Below are 19,021 nucleotides of genomic sequence, written 5' to 3'. Positions count from 1 at the left end.
GGAAGTGTGACGTCCTAACCACTGGACTGCCCAGGAATTCCCTGAGATGCTGCATCTTTGAGATGCTGTATCATTGAAATGCTGCATCATTGAGATGCTGCCACTCACAGTTCTCAAGGCTCTGTGTCTACTAGTTCTTTTAAACCCCCACTCAACCCTCCAAGGAAGGTCCCATTGTTATCCTCCTTCAAGGGATAAATAAATGGAGGCTCAGAGAGGAGAGGATAAATAACTCACCCAGGGTCCCCCTGTTGGTCGGTGGCAGAGGTGGAATTACACCCAGGCAGCCTGGATCTGGAGTCTAAGCCCCTCACCGCTGAGCTCCACTGCCCAAGCACACATTCCAGAAATTCTAGAGGATTACCTATGACAGACCTTGGCCATCTGGTGTAGGCATCTTTTCTCACTTCTGTCCCTCCTGTGCCAGAAGACTGGTGATAAAATCACAGGTAAGTTACCCTGCCTGGCTGACAGCCAAGAAACATGACGCTGGATTATTTTTCAGCATAAAAGAGAAAACTAGCCCTGTTCCCAGACAAAACATGGCATCCAGTGGAAATTAATTTGGTTCAAAGTCATTTTACAGTCCCAGTTACTTTCAGAGGCTCTGTGCCCTCACAATACAGCATAAGCGGAAAGATCACATGTTCTGGGTTCACACCCCACCCCTGCCCCTTGCTGGTCTTGAGACCCTGGGCAAGTTCCTCCTTCATACAATGAGAGTGATAGCAAGTCTGGCTTCCTCACGATTGTTGTTGCATTAAATGAGATCATCTACATTGGGGATCAGCTACCTTTTTCAGTAAAGGACCAGGTGATAAATATTCTCAGCTTTCTGGGCCATACAGTCTCTGTCACAGCCACTCAACACTGCCATTGGAGCGTGAAAGCAGCCAGACAATATGTAAACTAAAGGGTGTGTCTCTGTTCTAATAAAACTTTATTTACACAAACAGGCAGTGGGCCAGACTTGGCCCACGGATCATCATGTGTCAACCCCTGATCTCTGTAAAGAGTTTAGCTCACTGGCCCAAGGGAAATGTTCACTCAATTCAGTACAAGCCAGGCTGCCACACACATACCCGGAATGTCCACATCACTGAGTAATGACAGGTGGGATGAAAAGCCCTTTCCCTTCACATATGCCTATGCCCAAGCAAGCAGTGTTTGTTCACTGTCTGGGCAAACCTTGTTGAATCTTGTTAGGAAACTTTTCTCCTTGCTCCTTGGCAAATAGCATTATTACCTTTGTTTAAATAGCTGCAGGGAAATAATAACACAGTTGAGCAAACTAGAGGCAAGGAGGTCAGGAGTGTGGAGTAATTTTTTTCTAAATTTATTATGCAGCATTTAAGACGTATGTAAAAGCATAAAGAGTGGAACTGCAGATACCCATGAACTCACCATCCGACCTGAAAAATAAAGGGAGGTTACCTCCCTTTCTTGTCAAATAGCCGCAGCCCTGGATTTGCTGTTTATCATTGCTCTGCATTTCTTTTGAAGAGTAGAGGTCGGCAATCTTTTTTCTGTAAAGAGCCTGATAATAAATATTTTGGACCTTCCAGACCATGCAGTGACTATTAAAACTGCTCAACTCTACCCTGTATCTTGAAAGCAGCCGCAGATAATACATAAACGAATGGGTGTACAAACAAGCCTTGTTTTATTGCACTTCACTTATTATGCTTCACAGATAGTGTGTTTTTTACAAATTGAAGGTTTGTGGCAACTCTGCTTCCAGCAGTTCCGTTGGTGCCATTTTTACAACAGCATTCGCTCACTTTGTGTCTCTGTGTCACATTTTGGCAATTTGGGGAATATTTTGAACTTTTGCATTATGACTGTGTTTGTTACGGTGACCTGTGATCAGTGATCTTCGGTGTTACTATTGTAATTGTTTTGGGGCTCCACAAAATGTGCCCACAGGAGACGGCGAATTTAGTCAATAAATGTTGTGTGTTCTGCGTGCCCCCCACCCCGCCCCACCAATCTCTCTCCCTCTCCTCGGGCCTCCCTATTCCCTGACACACAACAATATGAAATTAGGCCAACTAATAACCCTACAATGGCCTCAACGTGTTCAAGTGGAAAAAAGAGTTATGCATATCTCACTTTAAATTTTTTTTAAAAAGCTAAAAATGATTAAGCTTAGTGAGGAAGGCATGCCAAAAGCCAAGACAGGCTAAAAGCTAAGCCTCTGGCACCAAACAGTTAGCCAAGTTGTGAATACAGAGGAAAAAGTTTTGAGGGACATTAAAAAACTGCTACCACAGTGAACACATGAATGTTAAGAAAGTGAAACAGCCTTATTGCTGACATGGAGAAAGTTTTAGCGATCTGAATAGAAGATCAAATCAGCCACAGCATTCCCTTAAGTCAAAGACTAATCTGGCACAAGGCCCTAACTCTCTTCAATTCTGTGAAGGCTGAGTGAGGTGAGGAAGCTGTACAAGAAAAGTTTGAAGCTAGCAGAGGTTGGTTCATGAGTTTTAAGAAAAGAAGCCGTCTTCATAACATAAATGTGCAAGGTGAAGCAGCAAGTACTGATGTAGAAGCTGCAGCAAGTTACCAGAAGATCTAGCTAGGATAATTCATGAAGATGGCTACACTAGACAACAGATTATCAATGTAGACAGAGCCTTCTATTAGAAAATGTCATCCAGGACTTGCATAGCTAGAGAGGAGAATCAGTGCCTGGCTTCAAAGCTTCAAAGGACAGGCTGACTCTCTTGTTAAGGGCTAATGCAGCTGATGACTTTAAGTTGAAGCCAGTGCTCATTTTACCATTCTGAAAAATTATGCTAAATCTACCTGTGCTCTATAAATGGAACAACAAAGCTGGATGACAGCACATCCGCTTACAACATGGTGTACTGACTATTTTAAGCCCACTATTGAGACCTAGTACTCAGAAAAAAAGATTACTTGCAAAATATTTCTCCTCATTGACAATGCACCTGGTCACCCAAGAGCTCAGATGGAGATGTACAATGAGACGAATGTTGTTTTTATGCCTGCTGACACAACGTCCATTCTGCAGCCCACGGATCAGGGAGTAATTTCAACTCTCAAATATTATTCAAGAAATACAATTTCATAAGGCTATAGTTTCTTTAGATAGTGATTCCTCTGATAGATCTGGGCAAAGTGAATTAAAAACCTTCAGGAAAGCATTCAGTATTCTAGATGGTGATTCATGGGAAGAGGACAAAATATCAACAATAATAGCAGTTTAGAGAAAGTTGATTCCAACACTAACGGATGACTTCAGCAGAGAAAATGGAGGAAGTAACTACAGGTGTGATAGAAATAGCAAGAGCACCGGAATTCAGAGTGGAGCCTGAAGATGGGACTGGATTCTTGCAGATTCATGGTAAGGCTGGATGAGGAGCTGCTTCTTACAGATGAGCAAAGAAAGTGGCTCCCTGAGGTGGAGTCTACTCCTGGGGAGCATGCTGTGAAGACAGTTGAAAGGAGAATATTACACTTTTACTTGGTAATGTACAGTATAGTGTAAACATAACTGTTACATGCACTGGGAAAACAAAAAAATCATGTGACTTGCTTTATTGCAACATTCGATTTATTGTGGTGGTCTGGACCTGAACCCATAATATCTCTGAGGCATGCCTGTGTCTGTGTTTCAATAAAACTTTATTTATAAAAACTGGCAGCTGATCACCCTTTGCTCATGGGCCAGAGTTAGCTGACCCCTGGTGTGGAGTATTATTTTGCATGTTTGTGGAATGAATGAATGAATGCCCAGCACACCTCTGTTGCTGACAACCTCTCTGAAATGGACACAGTCCCTTCCGTGCTCCCACGAGCTGAAGATGGTGGAACCTGTAGGTAGTTCCTGAACATCTGTTGGAGGCCTTGTTCTCTTTGCCATAAAGATATTCATAAGAAATTCTTAGAAGGCAGGAGAGCTGATGCCACCAGCCTGTCCTCAGACCAGACCATCACCAGATTTCCTTTATTTTTTTTTTTATTTTTTTTTTTTATTTTTTTTTAATTTTTTTGGGGGGTACACCAGGTTCAGTCAACTGTTTTTATACACATATCCCCATATTCCCTCCCTTCCTTGACGCCCCCCCACCAGATTTCCTTTAAACTCAATTTCTTAGGGCAGTGCTTCTCACCTGGGGGTAAAAGACGAGTTTTTGGATTTTTCCTTTTTGATTTGTAATTCATCATGGACTGACACTTTGGTAAAATGCAACAAAAATGATTACTAGAAAAATGAAATTAAAAAAAAAACTCATACAAAATAGATTTCTAGAGATATGACCTTAGACCTCACAACAATGTCAAGTTGCTATGAAAGTTTCTAAGTACTTACTTCTCAATTTTTGTCCTTTCTCATTGTGAGCTGGTAACTGGTTCATGGACCACCATCTGGGCAACCCTGATTTACAGAACTAAGCCTTTCATGTGCCTCTGCCATATTCTCTCCCCTTTCTCATGGGTTAGAATTTTATGATCCAACCACTTCAGCAAACAGAAGAAAAAGTGAATAGCTTTGTTTTCTTCCATATTCATTCATTCAAAGAATATTTATTGAGCACCTGCTATGTGCCTGGCAGTAAGCCAGGTGTGGGGATGCCACAGTGGACAAGCCAGTCCCAGCCCCTGCCCTCCTGAAGCTCTCAGCCTAAGGAGAACAGATGTTAAGCCCATGAACTGTGATGAGAGCCATGGAAAAAACTGAGTGCTATGGAGGGAGTAATCAGGGGGCAGACTCAGGTCATGCAAGGCCTTTCTGGGGAAGCAACATTTAAGCTGAAAAATCAAGGATGAGAAGGCATTAGCCTAATAAAGAAGGGGGTGAAGAGAAGTGCATTCCAGGGCAGAGAGAACAGCATGTGCAAAGGCCCTGAGTCCAAAGACACATTCTTGCAATTTTGTCTGTATATATTTAAAAATGAAAAACATACTTACCCTCTGACTTAATTCCTCTTCTTGTATCCAACCTAGACAAACATTCTAATGTTGCATAAGGAGGCATGTCCATTCTGTCTTGGATTGTGATAGCAAAAAAACTGGAATCCATTTAAGATCCATCATCAGGAGACTGGCTGAATGAGCAGTGGTATTCCTTACTTTGAATTTCCATTCAGCCACTAAAATGAATGAGGTGACTAAGCACACATCTTGAGCAGAGTGAGGAGGGAGCCTAGAGAAGGCAAAGATCAGAGGGGTGAGCAGAGCCCACGTAGGACATGGTCACCCAAGGAGTTTAGATTTGACTCTAGATGCACCAGGAGACAGACAGTACTGAATACACTGTTAACCATCCCCAGCAGATGAAGCAAAAAAGGTGCTTGTTGCTGTCATCATTATTGTCACTGAAGTCATGCAGCATCTAGTACAGAAAATCCTTTCATATCCATTATTCAGAGGCATCAAGAGAAGGAAAAGAAAACCTAGACTTCAGAGTTACCTGCTAATTACAAGACCCTGATCAAGTAGCCTGGCTTTCTGAACCTTAGTTTCCACATCTTTAAATGGGGAAAGTCATATTGCCTGTTTTGTGGGATTGTTGTGAGGATGAAAGAGGTGTGTGTTTCTAAGTACCTCGTACACAGCTTTATATGTTCATTCTTTCCCATTCTTTTCATTTCCCAACAATCCTGCTGGGTGGATCAGCATCTTATTTCATAAGGGAGGAGACTTCCAGGCTGGGGTTGAAGGAGAAACTATCCAGGTCACCAGGTAATGAAGTAAACTGTCCAGCCCAGACCACTTGACTCCAAATCCATCATTTTTACCTCACTAAGCATTCTCTTTATTTATAGGTGTGAATGGGTGAGAAGGAGGGAAATCATAGCTACAAAACCATCCCCAGAACTAGCAATGTTCTTTTTAAAAAATGCAAATTTAAATAGTATTGAAATATATTTTACACCTATAAGATAAAGATAAGCAAAGTCAATTACATTTTCAAGAAAGGTACTGATGATGCATCAGCCTTCTCCCTCAATACAGTTCCTTCTCCAGCCACTTGCTCATGGAATTGGTACCCATGCTTTGGGGAAGCATGTCACAGTTTGGCTAAAGCAGAAAGCAGATTTGTAAGTGTGGCATTTGGATAAGCGGGTCCCCCCATGAGAAGAGTGGAGAGTATATCTTAGTGTTAAGTGGCATCATCTTTACAGAGGGAAGATGGTTCCTTTACTGCCTTCACCCAAAATCCTGATGGACTTTTAAGCCATACATGGAGCTAGTCCTTGGAGTAGGGGGTTGTAAACTCGCTACCCTCAGAGCCAGGCAGGAAGCGTGGAGTTGTCTGCATGTGCAAAATAGGAGACCCTCTTAACTGCTTTTCCCTTCCTCACTTTTGAACATTCCTAGGATGTATACAAACAAACAAACAAAAAACACAAAAAAACTGAAATGAAAAAATTGTACCTTAAAACCAGCTTCCGTGTCTCAGAGACAGTATGGAATCCAGGGTAACCTGGGAAACACAAATTGGGGAGCCTGTGGGGGCAGCCTGTTGTCACATGGGAATTCAGGCATGAGGTTTCTAAGTCATCTTGTTGCTCAAGAGAAGTCATAAGTCTAAATTTTTTTATGAAATCTCCTGATTTTTAAACAAAAGCAACCAATTTCAGATTTTTCCTTAAAATACACAGGCCAAACAAGACACGTGTAGGCTAGCTGCAGTTCACACACCACCAGTTTGCAACCATTTTGGAAGCTGGCAAAACCGCGTGCTGTCTTGACGCAGTAGCTCTTCCGCAGGTGACAGGAAGCATCCTAATTATGTGTGCTTAGTGCTTCTCTTTTCTCCTTCCAAGGCATCAAGACAGAAGACAGCTTGAACCATTCCCCCAGCCAGGGTGGATTCCTCAGCTATGGCTCCAGCTTCAGCACCCCACCCACTGGACAGAGCCCGTACACCTACCAGATGCACGGTGAGTGTGCCACTGCAGCCCCTCCCTGCCGTCTCTAAGGTGCTGCCTGATTTAGGTGTCCAGTCGTTCATTCGTTTATTCAGCAGTTTTACTGAGAACCTACTGTGTACCAGGATCTATCACAAGTACTAGAGTTACAGTGGTGGACAGAGGAGATATGACTTCTGCCCTCGTGGCAATTACAGGGCAGTGGGGAGAGACTGACAGTGAACAAGGCAGCAGAAAGATGGCTAATTTCTGAAGGGGTTGAGTGCAGTGAAGCAAATAAGCGTGGTGTTTGGATAGAGCATGATGAATAGTTGAGGGGTCAGGAGAGGTGGGACAGGTAACTTTAGATAGAGTCATCAGGGAAGGCTCTTTGAAGAAGTGACATCGGACAGAGACCCAAAGGATGAGGCAGAACCAGCGATGTGCCGACCTGGGAGAAGAGCATTCAGGCAGAGGGAACAGCCCGTGCAAAAGCTGTATGGAGGGAAGTGTCTTAATGTTTTCGAGGCACAGGCTAGGGGCCAGTGAGGCTGAAGCAGGTTCAGGGGGATGTAAGAGGAGAGTCCTGGGGAGAGAGCAGGCCCAAATCATGCGGGGCCTTGAGGGCAGAGGGAAGGAATTGGCTTTGATGGGAGAGGCAAGTCTATCAAGTAGACTCAGAGAAATGCTGGGTGTTGGGAATACTGGACAGTAGGTAAAGAAGCTGTTATTCCAGGCAGGAGGTTCTGGGCTCTGCATCCCCATTGGGTAACCATAGAAAGGGAAGAAACTCCAATGTGTGACTCCCACCCCATGTACCCTAAGAAACTGGTCTGTTGGATTCTCCTGTGCCCACCTGCACTCTGTTACCATCCAAAGGCCCCTTCTCTTCTTCGGTGCCCCATGGGGAGCACGTTGGAGCTGATGCATGGAGTAGAGAGCTGGTGGCAGTAATTTGGTGGGTCCTCACCCTGGTATTTTTTTCTTCTTAATGAAAGCTAGTAAAATTGACCATCAAGAGTCTGAAAAGTAATATGCAAAACTGAAAGAGCAATGACAAGGTTGTGGGCTAATGCATGGTACTACTTTTCTTTGAAAAAAATATTTGCAAGTATTGCCGCTTCATCTTCTCAATTAAGGAAACAATTTAAATGTATGTCAAGGGCAGCCTTTCAGGAAAAGACATTATGAAGAGACAGCAAATGATCTTAAGGGTACATAAGAAAAAGGAGGTGATGAGCATTAATGCCCTGACCTTGGAATAGCTTCCATGTAAAGATCTGCAGCAGAGTTTGTTGATGACACCATCAGCTAACACTGACCAAGCACTCACCACATGCCACGGGAGGAGGCTGATCATCTCACAATCTTCATGACACTTCGAAGTGTTGGTTCTGGTATTATTCCCATTTACAGGAAAAAAAACTGAGTCATAGAGGGTATGTCTGGCCTGCCCAGCAGCGGGGCACGGAGCTTAGATTTGACTGCAAGTGCAGTGGAAACAGGCTGCATCAGGTCTCTTGGGGGTCTGGTGGATTCCCAATGCCAAACCTCACTCAAAGCCCGCTCCTCGCCATGGTCCCTCCTGCCTCTTCTGCTTCTGCTGTCACCTCTGTCTCATAGGGTCCCTTTCTGAGTCCCACTGAAGGGAATAAGCTGCTGGGACCCATCCTCAAATGGGGAGTGAATTATGGCACAAGCCTGATCATAAAGGCTTGTGAAGACACTGAACTTGAACTTGCATTTGGGTCAGTCTCAACCAGTTTTTTTCAGTTCTTCCAATAGAAACTGAACTGACTGTCTCAGGGCTTCTAAGGAGGCAATGATCAATTAAATAAATAGATTGTTACAGATTGTGCTGAACCGCGTGATGGACTAAAACAGGGTGGTATGATGGGCCGTGATGAAGGGGTGGTGACAGCCATTCCCTGGGTGGTTAGGGAGACCTGAGTGAGGGAAAGGAGCTGGCTGGTGAGTAGCTGGAGACTGGACAGCGCCGGCAGAGGGACCAGCAAGGGCAAAGGCCTGGAGGCAGGAAATGGCTCCCAGAGTTGAAAGACTCCAAAGGAGACTCATGAATCTGGGTGTAGCAAGTGGGGGAGATGAAACTGGAGAGTGAAGCGGGAGGCCTCCCTGGACTGGGACGTAGAGAATTTGTTTTTTTCTTCTCTGGTCCTTACAGCAGCCACAGGAGGTGGGCCCCATCAGCTCTGCTTTACACATGATGAAGGTGAGGCTCAGGGGAAGTGATTTGCCCAAGGATCACAGGGCCAGTAAATGTTGAGAGCTGGGTTTCAGAGTAAAATTCCAGAGCTTGTGATGTTTCCTCCAAGTGCTATTTCCTGGACTCTTTCAGGACTCCAGATACCGCCCTAGTTCTGCGTATACGCCATGCCCCTTGATCTTCCCAGTAGCCCTGTGACGTAGGTTCTGTCATTATCCCCATCTTACAGGTGGAAAACCTGAGGCACAGCATGGTAAAGTAACTTGCCCAAGGTCACATAACTGTGATAGTGGGATTTGAAGCCAGGCGGTTCCACTCCAGAGCCCAGGCACGTAACCCCGACACGACCCTGCCCTCCACAGTCTCATAGATCCATCTAGAAGACGATCTTCCATGGATGAGCCCTAGCCTAGACCCCACGCACTGCCTCCATCCCCATCAGCCCCTCACAAGTAGAAAAACATCTCCTGTGCTGTTCCCACCCAACCATGGGAATAGTCCAGGTTATTTTCTTATCGTCTTCATGGCCCAGATGCCAGCTGGACTTTGTCCCAATTAACTGCCTTCAGTCTAATGCTAATGGCCATAAACTGCTCTTGAGACAGCCCAGGCATTTTGCAAGCCTGACATATTCCTCCTTAAGTATTTTTTTTCAAACACAAACACGTAGAAGGCTCACACACCATGCCCATGTGCTTCCTATTAACTTTTTTTTTTCAAGTTGTTCCAGAGGAGAAATAAACTCTCCAACTACTCTGTGTGCATTTCGGAGTGGAAGATGTTGGTTGAGCTTAGTTTTTTGGATGAGAAAGGGAACGAAGAAGGAGATTGAGACCAAGTTTTAGGCCTGAAAGCACTGACTTGGAGTAAAATTGATCCATGTTCAGAAGCTGGGCTCAGTCCTTCTTTCTTTCTAAGAATTAAAATCATAATTTTATGGAAGCAAAAAGAACCTGTGTAGGGACCACCCCATCGTTACAGATGAGTAAACTGAGGCACGGCAGCAGAGTGGTTTGTGTAGGGTCACAGAGCAATCATTAGGCAAGCCAGGATGCCTCCCCCTAGGTCTTCTACCTGATTTCAGAAACTTCCAGAAACTTCAGCAGAACCATTCCCCACCCCCTACCCTGTGCACCATCACCAGCACCCCCTGCCCCGGGCCCTCGTTGGAGGTCTGTATCTGCTCAGATAGCATTGCCCCTCTGCCAAATGTACACTAAACGTAGAAAAGTTCACAGCGCTCCTTTAGCCTTTTCATGGTTGTTTATTTTCTTTTTTTTAAGTTCACACAGGGGCTTTTGTAGCTGAAATGTATTTCTTATGGGTTTGATTTTGTTGTTGTTGCTCCATTCTGGCTTCTCCTGCTCAAACACTGGCTGCTCACAGAAATGACCACGAAGATTAAAAAGGGAAGAAGAAAACACCTTGAGAGTGTGTTGTAAGAACCTGCTCATGCCACAGGCGGTTAATAGCCCTGGACCCGGCCGCAGTCAGTGCTGTGTCACACAGCATGACCTGGGTGAGGCACTGGGCTTCTTTGGGCCTCGCTCTCCTCACCTGTGGAGTCAGCATCATAGCAAGAGAGATGACGCCATGGGGTTGTTGGGGGACCAGATGGAATGGCCGTGGGCACCTCGGATGAGGTCCATCAAGGCTGGATGTACTTTGTATTATTTCTCTCATTGCTTCTGTAATGTGAGAGTTAAAAGCAATAACTCTGAAGTCAGGCTGAGTTCACTTCCCAGTTGTGCAATCCATGTACCAGCTTGTGACTTTGAACCAAATTACTTCTTAGTACCTCTGTTTCTTCCCCTGTAAAATGGGGATACAAATAGTACCTACGTGTGGTGTGCTGCGATAATTAAATGAATTAATGTCTGTGAAATATTTCAAATAGCACTGGCACGAACTAAATGCCCTACAAATGTAAAATATTATTTTTATCCTAATTTCAGGTTTGATGGTCTTATGTTTTTCCCAGATTCATTTCTGCTTCCTGAACTCTCAGTTTTAGGAGGTAGTTTTGGTGAGAAGAAAGAGGAATACCAATTTGAGACTATTGAGCCACCCACACCAGCATCAGCTCCCCTTCTGGTGAAATCTGCATTGTAGGGGGGCCTTAAGAACAGTGGGAGGGCCCTCTTCTATGGGAATTCTTCTTGTGTTTACCAAAGGCAGGGGTGTTAATACCCAGCTGAGAACCCAACATGAGCCATTCAGGAGTGGCATGGAAATGTGTGAATCAAGGATGCATAGGAAAATTAAAAGTCTAGTGGAAAGGTCTAAGCCGGTGGTCTCAGCCTGAGACCTCTGAGGTCAGTTTGTGCTGGATTTGTGAAATATAGCGCCATCTCTGGCACCAGCAAGCTGTATGACTTCAGACAAGTCACTGAGCTTTCACCATCTGTGTTTTCACACTCACAAATACTCACTGAAAAATAAAGAGGTCAGCGAAAGTCATTGTCAAATACATCAAATATATTTGGTAAATAGTGTGTAGCATGAAGTTAGATGTCTGGGACTTTTCAGGGCTTTTGCAGACTGATGCGCCGTGTGACTCTCCAAGAGTGGAATTCAGTAGTCAGTTTTCCCAGGTAGATTTGAACAGGGACCCGCTGTCCGAACTAATGTTCTGTCCTCACTGGGAAGCCTGGATGTAATGACTATTAGGTCCCTTCCTGTGTTAAAATTATTTGATTCTCTAATTTTTTTTAATGGTGAACAACATGCATGTATTCCTTTTTATCCTGTATTTTAGTTAATTTAGTTTTTGATGAGATTAATTCATATACCATGCAATTCATTCTTTTAAAGTGTACAATTCAATGATTTTACTGTATTCACAAAGTTGTGGAACCATCGCCACTGTCTAATCCCACAGCATTTTCATCACCCCCAAAAGAAGCTCCGTGCCCATTAGCCATCATTGCCTAATTCTCTTCCTGCCAATATATTTCCTTTTGTAGTAAGAAAAAAGAGATACACTTAAAGTTACTCCTTTGTATTAACTTTTTGAGCAGGTTATGCATTGATCTACTTTAAACATCTACAGAAATCTCTATGCCACCTTCATTCAACAGCCATTCAGCTTCTAAATCCCCGGTACTTAACTACTTGGACTAGGTTCTTGTGAACCCATCCAGAATTTTCTTTTACAAATATAGGCAAACATAAACACAACTTATTGTATCGCATATTTCTGTGACAAAAACTAACTCATATGTAATTCATAAATAAGGAAATGAAGTCAGTATAACTCCAAAGCTGTACTGGTTCATTTGTTCAAGATTTTCTCCTTATTACTGGTTTTAGGCAATTTAATTTTGATGGCCTTGCTGTAGTCTTCGTGATTCTAGTGCTTTGTGTTCATTGAGCTTCTTAAATCTGTGAATTTATAGTTTTCACCAAATTTGGAAAACTTTTGGCCATTATTCAGATATCCCCCCCCCCCATGTCTTCAAGTTCACTAATCTTTTCTTCTGCAGTATCTGATCTGCTTGTTAATTACTCTCCAGTCATCTTTTTTCATCTTATACCTAGTTTTCACCTCTAGAAGTTTGATTTGGGTCTTTTTTGTTGTTGTTAATCTTCTATGTCTCTACTTAGCATGTCCAGTCTTTCCTCTGGCTCCTTGAACAGACAGAATACAGTACTGTTTTAATGTCCTTGTCTGCTAATTCTGTCATCTGTGTCATTTTGAGGTTTTTGTTGATATTTCTCCTTGTTATAAGTTATGTTTTCCTGCTTCTTTGCATGTTTGATAAGTTTTGATTGGATGTCAGACATTGTGAATTTTGCCTTGTTGGGTGCTGGATATTTTTCTGTTCCTATGAATATTCTTGAGCTTTGCTCCAGGATGCAGTTTTTACATGGAAATAGATTAAGTCTTTCAAGTCTGCTTTAAGCTTTGTTGTGCGGAGCAGAGCAGCATCTGGTCTAGAGCTGTCTCTACCTAAGAGATTTGCCCGGTACTGTGGTAAGCCTTTCTAAGTATTCCTCCTAATGTCCCATGAATTATGAGGTTTTCCAGTCAGGCTGGTGGGAACAGGAACTATTCTCAGTTCTGTTATGAACTCTGAGGATTGTTCCTTCTAATCTTTTCAAGTGGTTCTCTCCCAGCCCTGAGTAATTTCTTCACAGGCATGTGCTAGCCAGTACTCAAGTGAACTCTCCTGGGGAACTCTGAAACTCTCCAGTGCACTCTCTCTGTGCAGCCCTCTCTTTTCTGGTGCCCTGCTCTGCAAATTCAAACCACCTTGGCCTCCCTGGACTTGCAGCTCCATCTCCTCAATTCAGAGAGACCACTGTGTGCCACCTGGGTCCCCCTCCCTGGAAGCTCTCCACACTGGGACAGTCTTACTGATCACCACTTGTTTCCTCTCTCTCAAGGATCATTGTTTTTCATACCTGATGCCCAGTGTCTTGGCAATCTAGTTTTTAAACTGTTTCCTGTGGGAGGGTAAATCCAGTCCCTAGGACTCAGTCTTGACCAGAACTGGAGGTACTGCTGCATTGATTCATTGGCATTTCTTTCCAGCACATATGGTAACAGCAGTTGAATGCAAAATACATAGCATAGGTAAAGGCAACAAGCCTTGTAAGAATACAGTTCTGTCTCAGGTGACCCGTATTCTTCCTCTGACCTCAGTTTGGCCATGTGCTCTGTTTTTGAAGACCTTATGTTTCAGCTTCCCCCAATTTTTCTGTATTTTGCCCTTGTTTCCATAGTTCAACACCTCTGTCATCCTTACACCCCCCTTCCATCAAGATATGTTCACGTCCTTTTTAAAGGGAAGTCCTGTATTTTATGTGGCACTTCTCTGTATAGTACTTACTATTTAATTTTTTACCATGCTGTTATTTTTATTGGGATTATTATTGCTTCTGTTAATGCTGTGGTTACTAAGTTGCATTGCTTTTGAGCAATCTGCCTCAACCCTGCTTTTTCCCATAAGCACCATTTAGTGCACAATTTCGCACAACGCATGGCCTCTCAGATTATAGCAAAAACACTTGCATATATTTTTGTCTTCATAGGTAACATACTATACACACTCTCTGCACTTTGCTTTCTTCATTTAGTTATATACCTTGGGAAACTTTCTAAGTCAGTCTGTAGAAAGCACTTCCTCATTCTTTCCACAGATGCCTATTATTCCATTGAATGATGTGCTGTAAATGATTTAACCAATTCCTTATTGGGCGTTTCCAGTCCTATGCAATTACCACCAATATGGCTATGAATATCCCTCTATGTATATCATTTTGTTTTTCTGCAACTATATCTGATGGGCAGCTTTCCAGAAGTAGAATTCAGGGTCAAGGGGAAAGTCCATGTTTAAATTTGGTAGATATCTCCAAGTTAACCTTCATAGGGATCCTACCAATTTACACTCCTACCAGCAGTGTCTGAGAGTGCCTGTTTGACCAACCCAGTATAATCTAACTATTGGAGTTTTTGCCAGTCTGATGCACAAAAAAACAGTATCTCAGTGTGCTACGAATTTCTAAGTGTGTCTTACAAGGTCGAGCATCTTTGCAGATCTTTGATCAATTTGTGTTTCCTTTTCTGTGAATTAGGAGACTAAACTTGAAAAACTGTACCAAAGAAGAGTGGTAAGGTACTAAGCATGCCAGTATTGAAACATAAATCTTCAATAATCAAAATAGCATGGTTCTGATATTTGCATAGACTGATTTACTAATAGAAGAGAACATACAGTCCAGAATGAGACAAAACATGTCAGGAAATTTAGCAAATGGGGCAGATGGCATCTTAAGTCAGTGGTAAAAGAGAGTGTTCAGTGAATGATGTTGTAACAACTGGTTAGCCATCGGGGAGAAGAAAGATCCATTCCTATTACTATATACCATAAAAAATCCAAATTGATCAACAGTTTAAACGTCAAAACTATAAAAGTACTAGAATAAGAATGAACAAAATTTTTATAACCTCAGAGTGGAAAGGCTTTTCTAACCATGACTCGGAAATCCAGATGTCAGCTATGAAAAGATTGACAAGTTTGACGATGGGTGTTTTTTTGTTTTCGTCTTTGTTTTGGTGTGGCAAAGAACACCAGAAGTAACGTCAGAACGACAAAAACAAACAAAACAGAAATCAAATGGCACACTGGAATGAAATGTTTACGTCTCAAATCAGAAACAAATTATTACTCATTTTCAAGTGATTCTACAGTTCAATGAATTAAACTCCTCTGGATGTGATTCTTCTAAATAAAAGAGAAATGAGCTAGGTGTACGATTACAGGGAGTGGTAGGGGCTGTGGCAGTTGGAGAATACACACGCATCTGAGTTGGGGGGGTGGGTGTTATTCAGCTTTAGCTCATGGCTGCTACACTAGAATGCGATCCCAGAGAGGCCAGATCTTTCTATTTTTCAAGATAATCCTTAAAATCATATTTTAATGTAAAATCTCATTCTTTTTCAATATTGTCAATGGATTCAAACACTCTTTAATATACCTTATGAAGCAGACAGACATGTATAAAGCTGCTCTTTATGCCTCTATCTTGCAATCTGGTTCCATGTTTTCCTAATTGAACCACAGATTATGAGACCAGGAATGGAAGGAGAAAATTACAAGCCAAGTGGTGACTTGGGGAGCCAGAAAGATCACCGCTTTTGGTCCCCACCTCTGATTTATTTCACCAGTGAGGCACATCCCAGAAGACTTGAGTGGTGGGTGTGGTTATAGCTGAGCTGGAATCCAGTGGCCTCCTGGTGAAGTCAAGTATTTCCCTATTTCTTCTTGGCAGCAGCAACTTTCAGGCTGTCCTGGCTCAGCTAGTTTTGAGCAGGCTAAGTCTGCCTGGTCTCAATGTGTCGGTCAAGATGGGAGCCAAGCTTGGCATCCCTCAGGTTCCTGGACTGAGGTCAGGCTTCCTGGTGTGAATCAGCAACTCTTCTGCACACAATGAAGTGGGTGAGGTTTTCCGATACCTGTCAGCACTCCTGCGCCATGCAGCACCTCCACCCTGGTGGTTACCTTATCATCACCTTCACGTGTGTTGGCGGTCTTGCTGCCTCCTGCTTGAGCAGGATTTAGGAGGTTATATACATATATATATATATATACACACACACACACACACACACTCACACATATATGCAGGATTTAGGACATATCAAAGTTAAATGGATGGTCTTTTTCTATGGGCATATAACAAGTTTGATTTGGTCACCTCCATCTCCAGAAACCACTGGAGGTGACAGGTGAAAACAGCTGTAGAGATTGAGAGTTAGTTTTGGGATCAGGAAGGATTTTTATAAACAACAGTTCACTGAGGCAGCATTGGCTTGTAGACCTTTCTGTGAAGATGGAAATGTTCTTTATCTGTGCTGTCCAGTATGGTGGCTGCTAGCCACATGTGGCTATTGAGCATTGAAACGTAGCTGGTACAGCTGAGGAACTGAAGTTTTTATTTTGTTTGATTTTACTTAATCATAACGTAAAAGTAAATGTGGCTAGTGGCTGCCAGATTGGGCAATGCAATTCTAAGGGATGATTAAAGGCTAACTCTTAACCTGGTTACTGCTGGAGTTGGGTAAAGGTAACTAGTAGGCATTATGGGCTGAATGCTTATGTGCCCCTAACATTCATATGTTGAAGTCCTAAACCCCAGTATGACAGTATTTGGAGATGGGGCCTTTCAGAGGTGATTAGGGTTAGGTTAGGCCATGAGGGTGGGGCCCTCTTGATGGGATTGGCGTCCTTACAAGAAGAGGAAGAAAGAGATCTCTTTCTCTCTCATCTTACATGCACTGAGGAAAGGCCGTGTGAGGACACAGCGAGACAACAGCCATCTGAAACCAGCAAGAGAGCTCTCATCAGAAACCAAATCAGCCAGCACCCTGATCTCAGATTTCCAGCTTACAGAAGTGTGAGAAATAAATTTCTGCTGTTTTAAACCACTCTATGGTATTTTGTTATGACGGCCCCAGCTAACTTAGGTGTAGGTTTTTCTAAGACATGTAAAAGCAAAGGAACATTTTTGAAAATTTCTCCTTTGGAAATGCTTCATCTCCTTCTTTTCTTGCCCCCACTAGGAGAGGTATTTTCAAGGCAAAGATACAGAACCAAAGGCATAATAAATATATCACCTTAGAGGTCTGCATGTGGAATTGAGAGCTTGTGGAGGATGAGGCTGGTGCCTTCATACAGCCATCATTGCAGCCAATATTAATGGAGCATCTTCTGTGTGCCAGGCACTGTGCCAAGTGCTAAGAACACAGAGGTGAGCAAGACAGAGAAGGTCCCTGCCCGCGTGGAATTCACAGGCCAGAGTGGGGAGACAGACAATAATCAAATGATGGCACAACACGTGTAAAATTGTACCTGTAAAGCACTAGGAAGCAGGGCCAAGATGAACTTTGCAACTGTCTGATCCAAGCCTGTTCTCGTTATCTGGTCCAAGACGCCTCAGAGACTGGACCACAAGGTCAACATGGGGCTGGCTGGGTGGCACCCATGATGAACTGGGGAAGGAACCCCAACCCTACATAAGAGGGCAGCTCCACACCACTAAAGCTTTTTGTTGCATGCAGTGGGTCAGTTATCCCAAATTTTTAAAAAACAAAAAAACAGAAATCTGGAATTTTATATTTCCCAATTAAAAAAAAAAATTGGTGCCAACAAATTAAAAAGAACTACTATGCTGGTCAAAATAAAGCCCATCTACAGATTGCATTCTGCCCCCAGGCCACCATTTTGCTAACCCTGTTCTACGTTTTGTGACCATGGAGAGAGCTGATGTCAGGACAACAGAATCTGCACTTATTCTGTCGGCCCTGCCCTCAAGGAGCTGATAGTCCAGCCCATAGGAAACAGTGACACCCAGCACCAGCAAACAACACCCAGGTACTTTGCCTCTGAGCCTGACTCCAAGACACTGATGGAATGAGTTAATCCATTCATTCAACAAATACCTGTAGAATAAAACAGATGAATATCCTGCCCTCCTCCAGCTGACGTTCTGTGGCAGGAGACAAATAATAAATAAGAGAAAAAACAAGTAAAGCATATAGCATGTGAGATGGTGAGAATAAGAATTAAGGTAAAAACTAAAGAAGGAAGTGCTGGAGGTTGGGTGTTTTTTTGTTTGTTTGTTTGTTTGTTTTAGATAGAGTGAGAAGGGTTCACTGAGGAAGAAATTTGAGCAAAGGCCTTCAGAGGAGGGATCCAGGTGGGTGAGCGGTCCAGGCCTTGTGTGCTTGGGGAAAGTTAAGATGGCCTGTGTAGCTGGAGTAGAGTGAGTGAGGGCAGGAGGAGGGGAGAATTGCTCAGGCAGGTCCTCTGTGGCCATTGAGAGAACTTTGGCTTTTGCTCTGAGTATTGATGCTGAAAACTCAGCCGCTGTGCACTGGCACCAAATCAAATCTTGGAGACAAAATTTGGGTGAAATAGAATAGAATAGCTTTTTTGCTTTGCCAGACAAAGGGGAACACAGCGGGCTCCTGCTCTTGAAAACTGTGTGTCCCAACCCGGGAGGATTTGGTAAGGAGTTTTATAGCAATGGTTCAAGGGCAAGGTTTCTGATAATTGGGGTATGTGCAGGGCCTGTACTCCTTTAATCTGGTCTCAGGTAATCTCTTGATGAGCTTCCCTGGTTCCTTTTAATCTGGCCTCAGGTGGTCTTCTTTGGAATGAAGAATACTGACATCTCCCATTTATTGGTGTTTTAGTTCTACAAAGAACTCAAAAGATATTGTTATATATATATCCCTTGAAGTGGAACCAGGACCCTGCCCCAAGGCTGCACTATTGTTTCTTGGCTGCTCCTCCTTTGTCTCTGCATCCCCTCCCTTCCTTGATTAGCGACTTTTTGAATCTGCACTTTGGGACTCAGGGAAGGTCATGGAGGCTGGAGTCTGTTCTTTATAAACAAGGAA

At 43.3% G+C, this 19,021-nt stretch overlaps 1 protein-coding gene across 3 annotated transcripts in view; it reads left to right on the top strand.

Annotated features, from left to right (window-relative positions):
* EYA2 (EYA transcriptional coactivator and phosphatase 2) overlaps positions 1–19,021 on the top strand; it is a 171,529-nt gene that overhangs the window by 22,730 nt on the left and 129,778 nt on the right. For 2 of the 3 annotated variants that reach the window (XM_057703676.1, XM_057703678.1), the window contains exon 4: positions 6,804–6,920. In XM_057703676.1, the coding sequence (XP_057559659.1) occupies positions 6,804–6,920 (117 nt within the window). Of the gene's footprint in view, positions 1–6,803; positions 6,927–19,021 lie in introns of all 3 variants that reach the window. The other variant, XM_057703677.1, reaches the window with a different exon arrangement.

Source organism: Hippopotamus amphibius, chromosome 12 (genome assembly GCF_030028045.1).
Source record: "Hippopotamus amphibius kiboko isolate mHipAmp2 chromosome 12, mHipAmp2.hap2, whole genome shotgun sequence".
NCBI classification, from domain to species: Eukaryota; Metazoa; Chordata; class Mammalia; order Artiodactyla; family Hippopotamidae; genus Hippopotamus; species Hippopotamus amphibius.
This window is presented reverse-complemented; position numbering and strand designations above follow the sequence as displayed.